The sequence below is a fragment of the Budorcas taxicolor genome, chromosome 15 (genome assembly GCF_023091745.1).
Source record: "Budorcas taxicolor isolate Tak-1 chromosome 15, Takin1.1, whole genome shotgun sequence".
NCBI lineage: Eukaryota > Metazoa > Chordata > Mammalia > Artiodactyla > Bovidae > Budorcas > Budorcas taxicolor.
In genome coordinates, this window is record NC_068924.1 from 80,997,123 (window position 1) to 81,015,486 (window position 18,364).

The following is an 18,364-nucleotide window of genomic DNA, read 5'->3' on the forward strand; positions in this document are numbered from 1 at the left end:
GATTTAGGCTCTAAAGAAAATGAAATAGAGCCTTCTACTGATCTTCCATCATATCTAAAAGGCCTGCCTCCTATGCTTTGATAGTCATCATTACAATTTCTGAGTGAGTTTTACAGGCGTTAATGTAGGCTTTCAAAATTCACTGTTCCAGGGGAACAAAATATTTGAATAAAAAGTGTTAGGTTTCAGGCAATGAACCGATGATATATTTATGGCACGTGTGTGCTGCCCAGAGCTGGTAGCTGATTTTTCACACTTGAGTGTGTCTTTAGCCATTTTGGCATATAAATCCGCTGCTCCTAACTTCCTGTTTCTCGAGTGGGATTTCATTTCCAATCTCAGCCAATGAAGCCTTCCTCGGGATTAAGAGGACTCTTAGTCCTTTTCTCTTTGACATGGACTTGTGCTGGAGATTGGTCAGGTATAACGTATTTGCAGAGGAGGGTTTTTTTTTTAAAGTGTTTAAAGATGGAGCTTTCAATATGACTTTTGAATTATTCATGATTTTGGTCTCATTGAATCCTAGCAATAGCTGAGGATACGTATAGTGAAGGAGGTGTATTTTAGATGCTTGATCTTGAGATGTTTTCTGAGACTCAAGAGTCTGCCCCAACTTGAGAGTTGCTTTTCTCAACTCCCCTTCTCTTCTGACCCCTTTCAGAGCGTGTCAGATTCCTGGGGCTCAAATACTTGAAGTGGGTTGAATGTAAGGAGCGTGGGGGTGGCCTGGAACATAAGGAGACACCTCAGGACTCTGTGAGTGTGACATGCTGGAAGGAAACCTTATCTAGGACTCCGTCGTCCTTGACATTATTCTTCATAAATCCATCGTGTTTGAGGGGAAGAATTCAGCCCTTCCTATGTGGAACGATCAATTGCCTTCGTTTTCCTTATGCGTCTCCTGTTTTAGCACTAAAGTCTTCCTTCCTGAGCAAATGGGATGGATGATTGCCCCACGCATGAACTTTCGCTTGTCAGTTTCTGATGTCGACCTTTCAGAGTTTCTGTAGGAATGTAAATGTTCTCAAGTTATCTGTTTCACAAGGCCACCCAGATCTGCTGTGTGAGTACTTGTAAGGATCATAGTGTGTTTATTGTACGCTTTTCTTTCCTTTACTTAGGAAATATTTTAAAAGACTACAATAAAATCACATAAATACTCATTGACCCACTCTCCAGCTTTATGAAATCCACAGTAATTGGCTACACTTGCTTCCATTTTAATTTCTGGTAGAATCAAAGTTCAGGTAAAGCTGAAGTCCCCATGGCCACCCTTGATTCTCTTCTCTTCCCTCTCTGGCCAGATGGGAGCTTGGTCATTTTGCATTTCTCTATGACTTTATAATTTTATGTCAAATAGATGGACCCATAAACCTGTGTTTTGCAGGCACTCAAAACTTTTATTTCTGTTTCATCCTATGGCTTTTGTTGTTGTTCAGTGCTAATTAGAGGTTTATAAGTGTAGGCTTGGTTTCACCTCTTCTCTGGCATGCTATGAGTGAATCCATCATAAATCGTCTCCATTTTCCTGTTGATAGGCAGAACACGTCCATGTTTGTCTGTTACATGTAATGTCCGTACTTGGCCATTTGTTTTGCACGCCCAGGATCATGAGGCCACGGGTGTGTGGGTCGGCAAACCAGCTCTCTCTTGCCCCATTGTTCTCTAACGTGGTGTGACAGTTTAGTGTTCCCAGCAGAATGGTAGCTGTTCTCATTTTCACCAGCACTTGGAGCTTGCAGATATCTTACTTTTTGACAATCTGAGGGGAAGATAAGAATAACTCAGGCTGAATTCTTTTTCTGAACTTTTAAATTTTTAGATGATAATAGGTTCATATGTAACTGTGTAATACTTGGCAGTTGTATAAGACATGATACAGAAAGATAAGTGTACCTTTTACTCAATTCCATCCGTGGTAACATCTTGCAAAATAGACTGCAATATTACTTCAGGATGTTGACATCGCTACAGCCAAGTCACAAAACATTCTGTCCCAACCAAGAGCCCTCAGGTTGCCCGTTGACAGTCACATCTACTCTCCTGAATTCCACATGCCGCCTCGCTTCCCTCCCACCTCAGCCTCTTAGCTCTGGCCACTAGACATCTATTCTCCATTTCTGGAATCTCGTCATCTCAAGATGCTCCCTAAACGGAGTCATACAGTATGTTAGTCCCAGGGACTGGCTTTTCCCATCCAGAAAATTCCCTGGAGATCTGTCTACATTGTTGTGTGTATCAACGCTTCCTTCTTTGTTGATGAGTAGTATCCCATGGCATGGTTATACCATCGTTTAACCATTCACCCACTGAAAAGCATCTGGATGTTTCTAGTTTTTTGTCATATGAACAGAGCTGTTATGAACATGTGTATCTATATGTGTGAATGTGAATTTTTATTTTCCTGGGATAAATGGAGTTCAGTTTCTGGACCATACGGTTTTGTTGTTGTTCAGTAGCTCAGTCGTGTCTGGCTCTTTTGTGACCCCACAGACTGTAGCCTGCCAGGCCCCTCTGTCCCTGGGGTTTCCCGTGCAAGAACACTGGAGTAGCTTGCCATTTCTTTCTCCAGCTCCTCTTCCCAACCCAGGGATCAAACCCACATCTCCTGCACTGGCAGGCAGATTCTTTACCAGCGAGCTGCCAGGGAAGCCTGGGTCATACGGTGGTCATATGCTCAGGTTTTAGAGAAACTGAGAGGCTAATTTCCAGGGTGGCAATATTTTCCATTGCCACCAGCAACGTATGAATGGTTCAGCTTCTCCACAGCCTTGTTAACACTTGATGTCATATTTTTATTTTAGCTACTCTGATAGGTATATAGGAATATTTTCTTGTGACTTTATTTTATTTATTTTTTACTTTACAGTATTGTATTGGTTTTTACCATACATTGACGTGAATCTGCCATGGGTGTACAGGTCCCCATCCTGAAGCCCCCTCCCACCTCCCGCCCCACCCATCCCTCTGGGTCATCCCAGTGCACCAGCCCCGAGCATCCTGTATCATGCATTGAACCTGGACTGGCAATTCGTTTCACATATGATAATATACATGTTTCAATGCCATTCTCCCAAATCGTCCCACCCTCGCCCTCTCCCACAGAGTCCAAAAGACTGTTCTATACATCTGTCTCTTTTGCTGTCTCGCATACAGGGTTATTGTTACCATCTTCCTAAATTCCATATATATGCATTAGTATACTGTATTGGTGTTTTTCTTTCTGGCTTGCTTCACTCTGTATAATCAGCTCTGGTTTCATCCACCTCATTAGAACGGATTCAAATGTATTCTTTTTAATGGCTGAGTAATACTCCATTGTGTATATGTACCACAGCTTTCTTTTCCATTCGTCTGCTGATGGACATCTAGGCTGCTTCCATGTCCTGGCTATTATAAACAGTGCTGCGATGAACATTGGGGTACACATGTCTCTTTCAATTCTGGTTTTATCAGTGTGTATGCCCAGCAGTGGGATTGCTGGGTTGTATGGCAGTTCTATTTTCATTTTTTAAAGGAATCTCCACACTATTCTCCATAGTGGCTGTATTAGTTTGCATTACCACCAACAGTGTAAGAGGGTTCCCTTTTCTCCACACCCTTTCCAGCAATTATTGCTTGTGATTTTAATTTATATTTAAATAATGGCTAATGATGTTGGCTAATATCTTTTCATGTGCTTATTTGCCATCTGTGCATGCTTTTAGGGAAAAGATTGCAGGTTATATAATTTTCATTTGGTCGGTGAGTTTTCAGTATCCTCTGAGGGCTCATTTTAGTATTCCAAGTCAACTAAGAAGATTTATGTTTAGTGAAGACCACATAAATAGCCAGCTTACCTGTTTATTTCTCACATCCTACCCAATCCAGTAATTTTAGGGTATTGTGATATTCTTCTAGAACCTAGCCCACATAGAAAATTATATTAGAAAATGATTCCCTTTCTCAGATACAAAAATTACTGTCCAGTTATATTTAGAAGGGAAAAGAGAAAGCACTACAGACACTCAGTTTCTGTAGAAGCATCAGTCAGTTCAGTCACTCAGTCGTGTCCAACTCTTTGCCACCCCATGAATCACAGCACACCAGGCCTCCCTGTCCATCACCAGCTCCTAGAGTTCACTCAGACTCACGTCCATCGAGTCCGTGATGCCATCCAGCCATCTCATCCTCTGTCGTCCCCTTCTCCTCCTGCCCCCAATCCCTCCCAGCATCACAGCCTTTTCCAATGAGTCAACTCTTCGCATGAAGTGGCCAAAGTATTAGACTTTCAGCTTTAGCATCATCCCTTCCAAAGAAAACCCAGGACTGATCTCCTTCAGAATGGACTGGTTGGATCTTCTTGCAGGCCAAGGGACTCTCAAGAGTCTCCTCCAACACCACAGTTCAAAAGCATCAATTCTTCGGCACTTAGCTTTCTTCACAGTCCAACTCTCACATCCATACATGACCACTGGAAAAACCATAGCCTTGACTAGACGGACCTTTGTAAGCAACGTAATGTCTCTGCTTTTCAATATGCTGTCTAGGTTGGTCATGACTTTTCTTCCAAGGAGCACAGTTGCTCGGTTTTAGTGTTTTGGACAAGTCGTTATTGCTTCATCCGCCCTTAGTTCACCCTTTTACACATCACAAATCTGTGCATACAAACGTGGAAACAAGGGCTTGCTTAGAGTAGCTTCAGTTGAACATGGGAGATCAAAGATGCTCTGTGCTGCTGCTGCTAAGTCGCTTCAGTCGTGTCCAACTCTGTATGACCCCATAGATGGCAGCCCGCCAGGCTCCCCCGTCCCTGGGATTTTCCAGGCAAGAACACTGGAGTGGCTTGCCACTTCCTCCTCCAATGCATGAAAGTGAAAGTGAAGTCACTGAGTCGTGTCCAACTCTCAGCGACCCCATGGACTACAGCCTACCAGGCTCCTCCATCCATGGGATTTTCCAGGCAAGAGTACTGGAGTGGGGTGCCACTGCCTTCTCCAAGATGCTCTATACTTCATAGCAAAAATGGTATAACATATTGATAGTTACAGTCTTACGATGTCAGCTCTTTTCAATGACTTTGGAGAACTGGATCAGAAGATTTTATTTCATATTGAAGGATGTATGTTTGTATGGGTATTTTCAGAGGATGAAGTAATCTGCTGAGACCATCTTTAGCAGAATTGCTCAGCTCTAAAACTTTTTTTTTTAGCTTAGCAGCAGAATGCTGCTGCAGCTCGTGGAGTTGCAAAGAATCAGTCATGATTCTGTGACTGAACAACAGAAGGATGTTCTCTTTGTTTATATTAACTGTGCTAAAATTTTCTGGGCTGATCTGTGTAACAGCAACACTAACAGAAAGTTTTTCTTTTCTACTTCTTAGCTATGAAAGTACGCTGCAGCTACTTTTGGTTCTATGCCAAGATTAAACCCACACTATTTCACAATTTGTACATGAATCCTGATGAAGCATTTTTAGGAGATGACTGCCCTGTAACCTACGTTTCACCAGATGCTCATTATGAATTTTTCTACTATTCTAATAAATGTGGCATCATAACCAAAGTAAGAGGAATGGCTATTTTACCTAAAATCTGAATGTTGTATGGTTCCTTCAATAGCCCCCAAACCAGAAGTCATTAGGTTTCTATCTATAATATAGGTGGACTGGTTTCTCTAATAGTCAGATTCAGGACAGAGGAAGTTAATGAAGGGGATGATAAATACCTACTTTCTTATTGGGTAATAACTGCAAACTCTAATGTGAACCTTGTAGATATTAAATTCAGCTAGTGACAGAAAAGTTAGGAAGATGGCAAGTTAGAAAGTTTCCACATCTCACAAGCTTATCATGTTACATTGCAGTTTATAAAGTGATATATTACAGTTTATAAAGTTTGGCCTGGTGCAATCAGAAGGAGGAAATAATGTAGTTAAGCATCAGAAGGTTTTTCAAAGCAGATGTTTCACATTCTCCAGCCCCACCCAATCCCGCTCACCAGAGACTTTGACAGGCCTTACTGGGCACAATGAATGATCAACTATACAAACTGCTAGAAGAAGTTTGGGATTTTGGCTTAATTTTAAAAATGTTAGCAGCCTACAAAAATTTGTTGTAAAATTACTTGCTATTTTGCTCCCTACCCCAAATGGAATATTAAATAATAGAATTTTTCCAGTCTAGCTGAATGTCAAATATTGGGTTCCACAGAAAGCAAAATGTAAGGTGGAGTTGAGCATACAGGATGTTTTATTAAGAAGTGTCTATTTTTATGCCAGTGCCATGATGTTTTGATTAATATAGCTTTGTAGGACAGGTTTTTTCCCCAAGAGGAAATAGTTCCGTTGATACAGCTATAGATTCAGCGTGTCTGTGGGAGGGACTCCGTTTAGGATCGTCTTACGCTGCCATCCTGAACCAGATGGAGTGTAACTCGTGATGCCCCCAGCTTTGCTTTTCTCTATTGCTTTGACTATTCAAGGTTTCTGCAGTCAATACAACTTCAGGGTAGTTGCTATTTCCTGTGAAAAGTATCACTGGGGTTTGGATAGGGATTGTATTGACTCTATGGACAGATTTGGGTAGTATGGATATTTCAACAATATTAATTCCTCTGATCCACAATCATGGGATAGCTTTCCATTGTTTGCCTTCAATTTCCTTCACCAGAGCCTTGTGATTTTCAGCATTAGATATTCTACTTTCTTAGTTAAATTTATCACTAAAGATCTTATTTTTTGATGCTATTGAAAAAATGGGACTTTTCCCTTTATTTTTTCCATGTATTTTGTTGTTATTGTACAGAAACACAACTAATTTCCCTGGGATTTATAGTGAGTAGAGGCAGCTCCCAGGTTCCAAAGCGCATTCATATGGGCTTAAAGCTCATACTCTCTACACTAAGCAGTATTCCAGTTACAGCAGTGTTTCTCAGAAGGAGGTATAAGCAAACTTTCTTGAATTTGAATCACAAAGATCTTTTTTCATTCGGTTCAGGAGTACTGATTGCCTCTTCTACACAAGCATTCTGCTGGATTTTAATGCTTGTGTGCATTTAGAAGATGGCTTAGTTTCCCGTGAATGGATGTTGACTGTGGTCACTTTTAGAGAGCTTGAAGGATCCACAACTTCCTATTCAAGTAATTATTAAGTTTCCCGAGGCTCTTGAGACAAACATCTGCTTAAAATCCTTCTTTGTCCCTTTAGACTTTCCAGGAGACTCTTCTGCTTCAGACTAAAATCAAGTATATCTCAAGTAACTCCGGAGACATGGCTGAAATGCCCGTGTCCTGTGTCGTCACGAAGCAAGCATGGTAGGCCAGGCTCCTGCCCAGGCTCCCGGCTCCATCTTAGTTTCCAAGATGAGAAAGGCATAAGTAGGGGGCAGAAAAGACACAACCCTACTGGTGACATCAGTTTGTTGATTCCTGGCCCTATATATTTCAGAAGTTATTTCAGTTGTCTTCTAGGGAAAAAAGTAGCCTGCCAGGCTCCTCTGTACATAGAATTTTCCAGGCAAGAATACTGGAACAGGTAGCCATTCCCCTCTGCAGGGGATCTTCCCGACTCAGGGCTTGAACCTGGGTCTCCTGTCTTGCAGGCGGACTCTTTACCATCTGAATCACCAGGGAAGACCTATATATTGCCAGGAATACTGAAAAACGGAATGATGATTTTTTTTTTTTTTGATACAACTGTCAGAGTCACTGAAAATCTGATATATCTTAACCAGATCTTAATCAAAGCTAGCTAGTTTGAAGTGTGAACCCACATTCAAGGTCCCTGAAAGAAATAAGAAAAGTCTGAATGATCGTATATGAATTCACTAAAGATTCAAGGTCAGCATACTGGACTCAAGATGTAGGGAGAGAGATGGAACATACTAGAACAGAATCCATAGGTTAAGATTAATTTTTTTGGTATCTTACCAACTTTTAAGAAAGCCTGTAATAATCAAGCATTTTAGATCATAGCAACTTTGATCAGGTCTTGGCAAACTTCTGATTGTTGGTAGGACTTTATTTGGATAATTTTTCTGTGAGTTTCTTCTGGTTAAAATCTTGAACTGAGTTGTTTTCCTCTCAGTGATGACAGAAGAGCCTTACTACACAGTGTTCTTCTCATAGATAATAACGATGATAAATAACAGCTAACAGTTATTAATCACCATAGTCCTGTACTGTTCCAACACTTGTATAAATGTATTTGTTCTTCATGACAGCTCAGTGAGATAGATACTGTTATGCCAATTTAGGGGTAAGGAGGCTGAGGCACAGTGAAATTATTTACCTGAGATCATTTTCTGGTAGATGGTAGAACCAGGAAGTAAACCCAAAGTTTGGTTTCTAAGCCCATGTTACTCAATACCACAAACACCACCTGTGACGTTCTGGAACAATAAGCAGAAATCAGTCCATCTACTAGTCATAGGAATTTGGTCTGAAGTTCAGCCTTGCAAACAATAAGGTCTGAATAGATCCTAGATTCATATGACATTTCTATATTTTCTTCTCTTACTTTAGTATGTACCCTTTTAAATTTCTTATCTTTTTTTGTAGCATGTACCCTTTGTCAAATGAAACTGAAAGTGGAGATGATGAAACCAGCTCTGAAGACATGGAAGTTGCTTATGTATTGCAGTCACAGTAAGGGTCCTCAGAACTGGCGTTTTACGATTTTGTCCATGTGTGTCCTAGACAAGAGCCAATACAGTTTGCAAGGAAATGTCCCCAGTTTGTATTAAGGCATTTCGTGCCTAAAAGGCTTCCAGTTCAGGAATGGGCAGTCCATGCATTCCTTGCTGTGTGTGTTGGAGGTGCTGCTGATCATGTGCTTTTGTTAACATGTCACTAACTTCCAGGGATCCCATTTCAGTAAGAGCTGTCCTTCTGGAGTATCATACGAAATTCCATGATAAATGCAAAGATGAAAGAAATATCCATCAATTCCAACATCAATGAAGTTCTGAATCTTAAAAAAAAAAAAAAAAGTGTCAAACTGAACCTACAAAGTGAAGGCTTAGATGCGTTGGTAATCCCGGGTGATGTGAGCTCAGAAGTGCCATAATGCTGGGTGGTTACTTCTTCCAGCAAGGACTGAATACCTTCAGGCGGTACTGTTCTTTCTCCTTGAGCCACATCTGAAGGGATATTAAGATAAATCCACATGCATGTTGATTTGGGGTTATCAATAAGAGGTGGAGCTATGCAACAGAAAGTATCGGGACAGTCTTAGAAAATTTCGGTTGAACCTCGTAGTTTAGGGAGGCCAAAGTACCCTTGTTCACTTAAACACACATTGCACTTGAATCATTGCACACTTAAGGCTATTGTCCCAGGGGTGAAATGTTGTCCTCTCTCTTGAATTCTCCTCTTTCACTTTGAATCTATACTCTCTCTCCCATCCACACCCCCACACATATAAGCTGCTTTATTACTGATGAATAACAAGCTCACTGAAATAGTTAAATAATGTTTATATTGGGACTAATTTTAAATTTTCTTCTATTTCAGGAATAATCTGAATACTATATTCTCTATGTGTGCCAAATGATGTAACTTACTAGAAGAGAAGAAATGAGATCTATGTTCAAAGGCAACTTCTGAAATTGACTGTTTAGGACTGAAGATTTAGTGTGCTGTTTTAAAGAAATCAGAGAAGCTGGCATGGAACTAAATGATACCCAATTGTCTGTTTCAAAAGTCTGATTTTTGATTTTAAATCAAATGGCATGTTACCTTCTTAACTTTTTCTTTTTTCCCGAAAAGACACTACCCCTGCTTTTAACTCCATGGAGACTTATTTATGGAATAAAGTGTGTTCTATTACCTGTCTGTAATTATTGAAGGGCTATGTCATTTTAAGCTTTGACGCTCACTATAAACAGGTTTTTAAAGGCAAAATGACTAATTCTTCCCTGCTTGGTGGCCGATTCATAAGCTTAGCTAAGATTCAGAACTAGCTGGATCATTTATTCATTTCATGAGCATGCTCTCATGGAATTTACATTTTGGTAGGGGACAGACTATTAAAAAAATCACATTCTATAAATTCCAGGAATGGGGTAAATGCTACTTAGGAAAAACGCCTGGCAGAGAAGAGAGATTGGTAATATCTGGGTGGAAATGCCTGCCTGGAAGGTGGCTGGCAGAAGCCTTGAAGGGCGTGAGGGAGTGAGCCGTGCAGGCCGGGAGGGAAGGTTCTCCCAGACTGTAGAGATGACGCTGTGGAGTCCCTGGGGACTCCAGGCCCAGAGGGTTCACAGCGAGCCCGCGAGCGGGGAAAGTGCTAATAAACGAGGTGAGACCCTCCTCCCCAGAAGAAGGGGAGTGGACAGGGGACAACCTTGGTTTTTACTTGAAACAGAAGGGAGAGTCACTGGAAAGTCTCAGAGTGACCAGCTCTGACTTCGGTTTGTTTTGTTTTGTTTTTACCGGATCGCCCTGGCTGCTGCGCGCAGAACAGACGCAAGGGGGCGCAAAGGCTGAGCTGTTCAGTCGCTCAGTCGTGTCCGAGCGTGACCCCACGGCCTGCGGCCCTCAGGCCCCTCTGTCCACGGGACTCTCCAGGCAAGAAGGCTGGAGTGGGCTGCGATTTCCTCCTCCAGCAAAGGCTGAGTAGGGAAACCAGTATTAATGTCGGTGCCCTTGAGTGGGAGGGTCGGGGGGCTTGGTAGACCGGTTCTCAGAGTTCTCATCTATGGGCCATCTTTCCCTTCAGGGGGCTAGACAAATCTGGAGAGTCTTTTTTTTTTTTTTCCTTGCAAGGAGAGGTGGTGGTAGTGGTGGTGTGTTACTTAAGACTACAGGGTACCGGCCAGCGACGCCTCTGAACATTCTACAGTGAGTAAGACAACACTCCCTACCTCCGCCTTCCCCAAACCCCCCCAGAAGAGAATTACCTGGGTTGAACTTGAGAGCCCTGGGCTAGACGGAGCAGCGGAATAAACAGAAAGCGCTCAGATTTTGAAGAGATATATACCTGTATCGACATATCAATATAATCAGAGAAAGATTTGCAAAGAGTTGGATATGAGGGTATAAGGGAGGAATCCAGGTGATTTTATTGATGTTTGAACTCCTGGTGGGAATACCAGACCACCTGACCTGCCTCTTGAGAAACCTGTATACAGGTCAGGAAGCAACAGTTAGAAATGGACACGGAACAACAGACTGGTTCCAAATAGGAAAAGGAGTACGTCAAGGCTGTATATTGCCACCCTGCTTATTTAGCTTCTATGCAGAGTACATCATGAGAAACGCTGGACTGGAAGAAACACAAGCTGGAATCAAGATTGCCGGGAGAAATATCAAACACCTCAGATATGCAGATGACACCACCCTTATGGCAGAAAGTGAAGAGGAGCTAAAAAGCCTCTTGATGAAAGTGAAAGTGGAGAGTGAAAAAGTTGGCTTAAAGCTCAACATTCAGAAAACGAAGATCATGGCATCTGGTCCCATCACTTCATGGGAAATAGATGGGGAAACAGTGGAAACAGTGTCAGACTTTATTTTTCTGGGCTCCAAAATCATTGCAGATGGTGATTGCAGCCATGAAATTAAAAGATGCTTACTCCTTGGAAGGAAAGTTATGACCAACCTAGACAGCATATTAAAAAGCAGAGACATTACTTTGCCAACAAAGGTCCATCTAGTCAAGGCTGTGGTTTTTCCAGTGGTCATGTATGGATGTGAGAGTTGGACTGTGAAGAAAGCTGAGCGCCGAAGAATTGATGCCTTTGACCTGTGGTGTTGGAGAAGACTCTTGAGAGTCCCTTGGACTGCAAGGAGATCCAACCAGTCCATCCTAAAGGAGACAAGTCCTGGGTGTTCATTGGAAGGACTGATGCTGAAGCTGGAAGTCCAATACTTTGGCCACCTCATGCGAAGAGTTGACTCATTGGAAAAGACCTTGATGCTGGGAGGGATTGGGGGCAGGAGGAGAAGGGGACGACCGAGGATGAGATGACTGGATGGCATCACTGACTCGATGGACATGAGTTTGGGTGAACTCTGGGAGTTGGTGATGGACAGGGAGGCCTGGCGTGCTGCAGTTCATGGGGTGGCAAAGAGTCGGACAGGACTGCACAACTGAACTGACTGATTTCCTCTAGGTCCTTGTTAAATATTTCTTTCATCTTCTCAATCCTTGTCTCTAGTCTGTTTTTCTGTAACTCCATTTTGTTTTAAAGATGTTGGATCATCTTCACTATCATTATTCTGAATTCTTTTTTCAGGTAGACTCCGTACCTCCTTCTCTTTTGTTTGGTTTGGTGGGTATTTATCACGTTCCTTTTTACCTGCTGAATATTTCTCTGCCTTTTCATTTTGTTTAGAGTGCTGTGTTTGTTTAGATTGCTGTTTAGATTACAGAAAGGGTGCCCTTTCTGTAGGGTGGCAGTTCGTGGCTCTGCTTCATTGTGGAGTCTGCTGCCTGTGGCTGGGGTTCAGCTAGCGGCTTGTCAAGGTCTCCTGGTTGGGGAGCTCGTGTCTGTGTTCTGGTGGCTGGAGCTGGGTGTCTTCTCTCTGGAGTGCAGTGGAGTCTCCGGTAGTGAGTGTTGGGGTGTCTACGGGTTTGGCATGGCTTTGGGCAGCCTGTCTTTTAATGCTCAGGGCTGTGTTCCTGCTTTGCTGGAGAATTAGCATGGTGTACCTTGCACTAGAACTTGTTGGCCCTTGGGTGGAGCTTGGTTTCAGTGTAGGTATGGAGACTTTTGGGTGAGCTCTTGTCTATTAATGTGCCCTGGAATGAGGAGTTCTCTGAAGTTCTCAAGTCCTGGAGTTAAACCTCCTGCCTCTGGCTTTCAGCCCTTCTGTTGCAGTAGCCTCAAGCCTTCTCCATCCATACAGCACAGATGATAGAACATCTAGGCTAATGGTGAGACAGTTCTCCCCAGCAAGGGACACCCAGAGAGATTCCAACACTTCTCCATCCATACAGCGTAGATGATAGAACATCTAGGCTAATGGTGAAACATTCTCCCCAGCGAGGGACACCCAGAGAGATTCCAAGACTTCTCCATCCATACAGCGCAGATGATAGAACATCTAGGCTAATGGTGAAATGTTCTCCCCAGCGAGGGACACCCAGAGAAATTCCAAGACTTCTCCATCCATACAGCGCAGATGATAGAACATTTAGGTTAATGGTGAAATGTTCTCCCCAGCGAGGGACACCCAGAGAGATTCCTAGAGTTTTCCATCCATACAGCGCAGATGATAAAACATCTAGGTTAATGGTGAAATGTTCTCCCCAGCGAGGGACACCCAGAGAGATTCCTAGAGTTACATGGAGAGGAGAAGAGGGAGGAGGGTGATAGAGGTGACCAGGAGGAGAAGTGGGGGAACCAAAAGAGGAGAGACCAATCTAACCAGTAATCAGTTCCCTAAGTGAAAATGGATACTGAAGATTAGATTCTTAAAGGTACAAAATTGATAGCAAATACCAAAAAGCAAAGATTAAAAATCTAGAATAGAGGTTAGACTCTCAAAAATGCAATTAAAAAATACCAAAAAAATCAATCACAAAAATTAAAAAAAAAATGAAATTTGCTTTAAAAATAGGGTCTTTTTTGGTAAGGTAATAGTAGGTTATAAAAATGAACATTGAAAGAGCAATAAAGAACTTAATTTTTTTTTTTAATTAAAAAGTGATAATAGTAAAAATACACCTAGGAATTTCTCTGGAGCTGTTGTGGGCAGTGTGGGGTCAGTTCAGTTTCAGATATTTCCTTGTTCCAGCTTGCACTTGTTCTCAAGGTCTAGAGGTCCCCTCCAGGGCACACTCAATGTTAACTACAGGGTTTTAATCCATTGCACCTGTCACTTCCAAGCTGTTCCTTCTTCTTTGTTTATTTTGGCTTCGTCTGTTTGCAAGCCTCTTCAGTGTCTAATTTCTGCCCTGACACAAGGGGGAGAAGGTGGTCACTTATTTAGCCTCACTTGTTCAGTTATATTGTTGAGAGGGAGGGACACTGCACACAAATATCACTGGCGTGTTTGTGTGGGGAGAGCTCCCAGTGTGTGGACCACACTGGGTTTGCCCCAGCTCAAGGAGGCATGTGCTTGCCGGGTCTACACTGCTCAGGCTCCAGGTTTCTCTGCAAGGGTACTGTCCCAAGTGGGCCCTGAATTTCGTGCACTTCCCAGGTCTAAGCTTCTCAGGTTCTCGGGTACTCCACAAAGGCACAGACCTGGTTGGGAGTGCGTTTTGTGCCCTTCTCAGGTGCGACAGCTCAGGCGACCAGATGCTTGGCGAGTGCACCGTCCAAGGTGAGCTGTGTGTCTTAATCAGCTCCCTGGAGCTGGCCACTTGGTTTCCCAGGTGTGCTGTGAGAGCACTGTCTCGGGTGTGCCGTGTGTCTCCTCTGGGGAGCAGATCTCAGGCTGCGACCCTCCTGGTGGACGTGAACCATCCAGGGTCCCAGGAAAATGTGGTTAGCAACTAGGAGCCTGCGCATAGTTTGGTAGAGGATGCTGTCTCTGGGGCCGAGATTGCCCTTCGCCTTCTGGTGCTGGCTGTCGCCTGCCTGCCCTTCTGCCTCTGGCTGGCTCTCTTTTGGTATTCTCTGAATTCTCTGTTCTAATATGGGCCAGCCTAGGCGGTAGAGTCTTTCCTGGGAAAGTTCTCTGTCTCTATTTTGTTTTGTCTCTCTGGCCGTTCCTCAGTGTGGGTTGCTAGCTCACCTTGGGTCCTTCAGATTGTCCTCAGGGCATTTAGGCCTGGCCCTTACCCTAAGCATGCAGCCCACGCCTCCCTGTCCAGCCCCCAGTTGCTGGTGGCAAACTCAAGCATCTGGGCTACTTCTCTGCTGGCAGTTGCAGTTAGACAACTGTTTTTATTCTGTGGGTTTGTTTTTTTTTTCCTCCCAGCTATGTTGCCCTCTGAGATTCCAAAGCTCCCTACAGACCTACCTGTGGGAGGGTTTCCTACTGTGTGGAAACTTCTCCTCATGACTCCCTCCCAAGGACAGGGCTCTGTCCCTAACTCTTTTGTCTCTCTTTTTGTCTTTTTTATTTTGTCCTACCTCCTTTTGAAGAGAATGGGCTCCATTTCTGAGTGCCAGCATTCAGAAGTTGCTTTGTGGAAGTTGCTCAGTATTCAAATGATCTTTTGAGGAATTTGGGCGGGGAGTGGGGAGAAAGTGGTCTCCCCATCCTATTCCTCTGCCATCTTGGGCCAAACTCAATTTATAAATATTTATTAAAATTTATAAATATCTCAAAATTTGACATGCTATTTTGTGAAATTTATAAACATATAAACCAATAATGGCTATAGGTAAGGAATGCATTGGCTCCACGTGAGTCATTGCAGTCTTTTACAGGCGTGCCCCAGAGAGGTTGAGACTTCAGTTCCAATCCGCTGCAATGAAGAGAATTCTGCAATGAAGTGAGTCACATGGATTTTTTGTTTCCTAGTGTGTATGAAATTTATATTAACCCACACTTTAGTCTATTAAATGTGCAATAGCACTGTGACTAAAAATAAGTACATATGCCTTAAATAAAAAATACCTCATTGTTAAAAAATGCTAACCATCATTTGAGCCCTTACCAGGCATAGCAGTAACACTAAATATCACTGATCACAGATCACCATAACAAATATAATAATAAAGAAAAATTTATAGATACTGTGAGGATTACAAGAATGTGAAACAGAAATGAAGTGAGAAAATGCTGTTGGAAAAATGGCACTAACAGACTTGCTTGATTTAAGGTTTTGCCACAAAGCTTCCATTTTTTTAAGGTAATATCCACAAAGTGCAATAAAGTGAGGTATACCTGTAATAGGTTCTCTGGTGTAAAACTGATGCCCTATTTCCCAACTCCTGTATTCCTTCCTACTTAAGCCACAGTGAAATATCTCAAGAACTTTTATGTAACAGTTTCTTTTCATTTCTCTTTTTTATTTTTAAAATTATGAAAGTATAATACATTTATAGGAGATTTGGAAAATACAGAACAAAGTTACATATAGTTCCACTATGTATTGAAATCATACAGAATCTGTTCTCTTATCACTGGAGTTATGTTAGGAATCAATATCGAGAGCTATTTGAGAATAACCCACGTATTTCAGGTAAAATGTGACATTTACCAAAAGACGTCTTTGACTCAGTCATTGAAAGCCTCGATAAAGTTAGAAGACTATAAATAACTCAGAGGATGGTTGCAGAGAAGAAAGAACTTAAGTGCAGAATTAATACCAAACTCAGTGAAAGAAAGTGAAATTCTTAGTCACTCAGTTGTGAATCTTTGTGACCCCATGGACTCTAATCCTCCAGGCTTCCTTGTTCACGGGAGTCTCCAGGCAGGAATGCTTGCCTGGAGAGTGGATTGCCATTCTCTTCTTCAGGCGATCTTCTGATCAAAATCAGTAATCAATATCAAAGATACTTTAAAAATTCCATGTATTCGGAAATTAAATGTCCACTTTTAAATGATGGGTGTATCTACAAAAGCCACAACGAGGAAAATTAGAGAATATTTGTAACAGAATAAAAATGAAAAGAATTTACCAGAATTTGTTGCGTGCAGCTGAAGCTGGTCAGTGCAACTAATTATGTAAGTTTCTTATTTGTGTGACCGCTGTTTCTTTTCCTTCCTTACAGGAACAGTTCCTCTCTTGTTGGAGTATGTAATTTTTTTTAATCCTTTGGTTTTAAGTGAAAGAATGAACCCTTAATTCTAGTGCATGAGACAGTCTTACTAATCTTGGCACTCTGGCCTCCTGAGGATGGCTCTGCCTCTTACAGAAGCTGAGCTTGGTGCCTGCAGGTAGCACCATTTGCCTTTTTAATAAAGTTCTTTTTAAAATGAATTTGTTCTCCTGTGCATGTTTACGAGCAATTTGGGGGAAAAGGAACTTCCCAGACTTTTAACTTCATAATGGAAGCAATTTTTTAAAATTTCTATATATCTGAACAGTTTTTTCTCTTCTTTGAAGAAACCTGAGGTCCTGACTTGTAAGGCATTGTAGAGTTCTAGGCAATTGCATCTCGTGAAGTATACAGGCTTGCTCACCACCTAATGCTCTGGGGGGCAGTTGAATAACTGATCTACTGCAATAGTGAGTCTCTAGTTAATCCCTCTGTCAATTCCTTCCAATAGTGCATGTGAAATAAGGTAAAATCAGACGTCTCTTTGTAACTGTCTCAGAAGAGGTTTCTTGTTGTTTAGTTGGTAAGTTGTGTCCAGCTATTTTGCGACCCGATGGACTGGAGCCTGCCAGGGCCCTCTGTCCATGGAGTGTTCCAGGCAAGAGTACTGGAGTGGGCTGCCACTTCCTTCTCCAGGGGATGTTCCCGACCCAGGACTGAACCCACGTCTCTTGCATCTCCTGTGTGGCAGGTGAATTCTTTACCACTTGTGCCGCCAGATAAGCCCATCTCAGAGCTGTAGGCTGCTTATTGCAGGTCTCATGATATGGGTGTTTCAGATCCTAATCTGCTCCCTAGTCTTCACTGTTCCCTAGCTTTTCCCCTCTTTGCATCACTTGCATTTTTCTATGTGATAATAATTTTAGGTCACTTTGAGAATTTAGATTTCTCTATCTCACTCATATAAAGTGCTAGTATCTTGAGAAAAAATTCTATTCAATGGCACAATTTCTGATAATTTTAAACAAAAGTTCTGAATTAGAATCTCATTTAATCATTTGGTCAAATATCTTCATTTGTCAAGCAATGGATTAAGTGACAGCATTTTCAAAAATCTTACAAAAATCACATGCTTTTAGGAGTTCTCTCAAACCTACTCTGGATTCTGAGTCAGTTGACAAAAGTAACAAAGGGGTAATAATCACAATAGTATATTCTTTATTCTCGTTAAGCTCTTGAGAACTGCGATTAGCCTTCAGGACAAAGCGAGTTTTCTCTGGAGAATTTGCCCCTTTTGGACCTTAACCAACCAATCACAAGATGGGACCATCCCATACTGTCAGAGACTAGGGGGCAAGGCAGATTCCCTAAGCAATCAACAAAAATCCAGGTAAGTGTGGGTGCAGAGTAACTCTTTCTCAATAATAGAATGAGGATTGAACTTTCTCATAAGAAATTGGTTGGCAGTTAAAGAGAAGCTCCTGAAATATGTCTCAAATGCTATTCCTTCTTGGGTAGTGACATAAATAAGTATGTTTCTCCAGACCTGCTGTATCACCCTGTCACTCAGTCAGTCGGTCAGTTCAGTCACTGAGTCGTGTCCGACTCTTTGCAACCCCATGAAGCACAGCAAGCCAGGCCTCCCTGTCCATCACCAACTCCCGGAGTTCACTCAGACTCATGTCCATCGAGTCGGTGATGCCATCCAGCCATCTCATCCTTGGTCGTCCCCTTCTCCTCCTGCCCCCAATCCCTCCCAGCATCAGAGTCTTTTCCAATGA

General features: G+C 42.3%; 1 protein-coding gene across 1 annotated transcript; it reads left to right on the forward strand.

Moving 5' to 3' along the window:
* Positions 1–345: 345 nt before the first annotated feature.
* On the forward strand, positions 346–9,532 carry OOSP1 (oocyte secreted protein 1). The gene is made up of 5 exons (XM_052653382.1): positions 346–421; positions 5,363–5,544; positions 7,187–7,293; positions 8,539–8,625; positions 9,493–9,532. Exons 1-5 carry the CDS (start codon positions 346–348, stop codon positions 9,530–9,532), a joined length of 492 nt encoding a protein of 163 aa, XP_052509342.1.
* Positions 9,533–18,364: the final 8,832 nt, after the last annotated feature.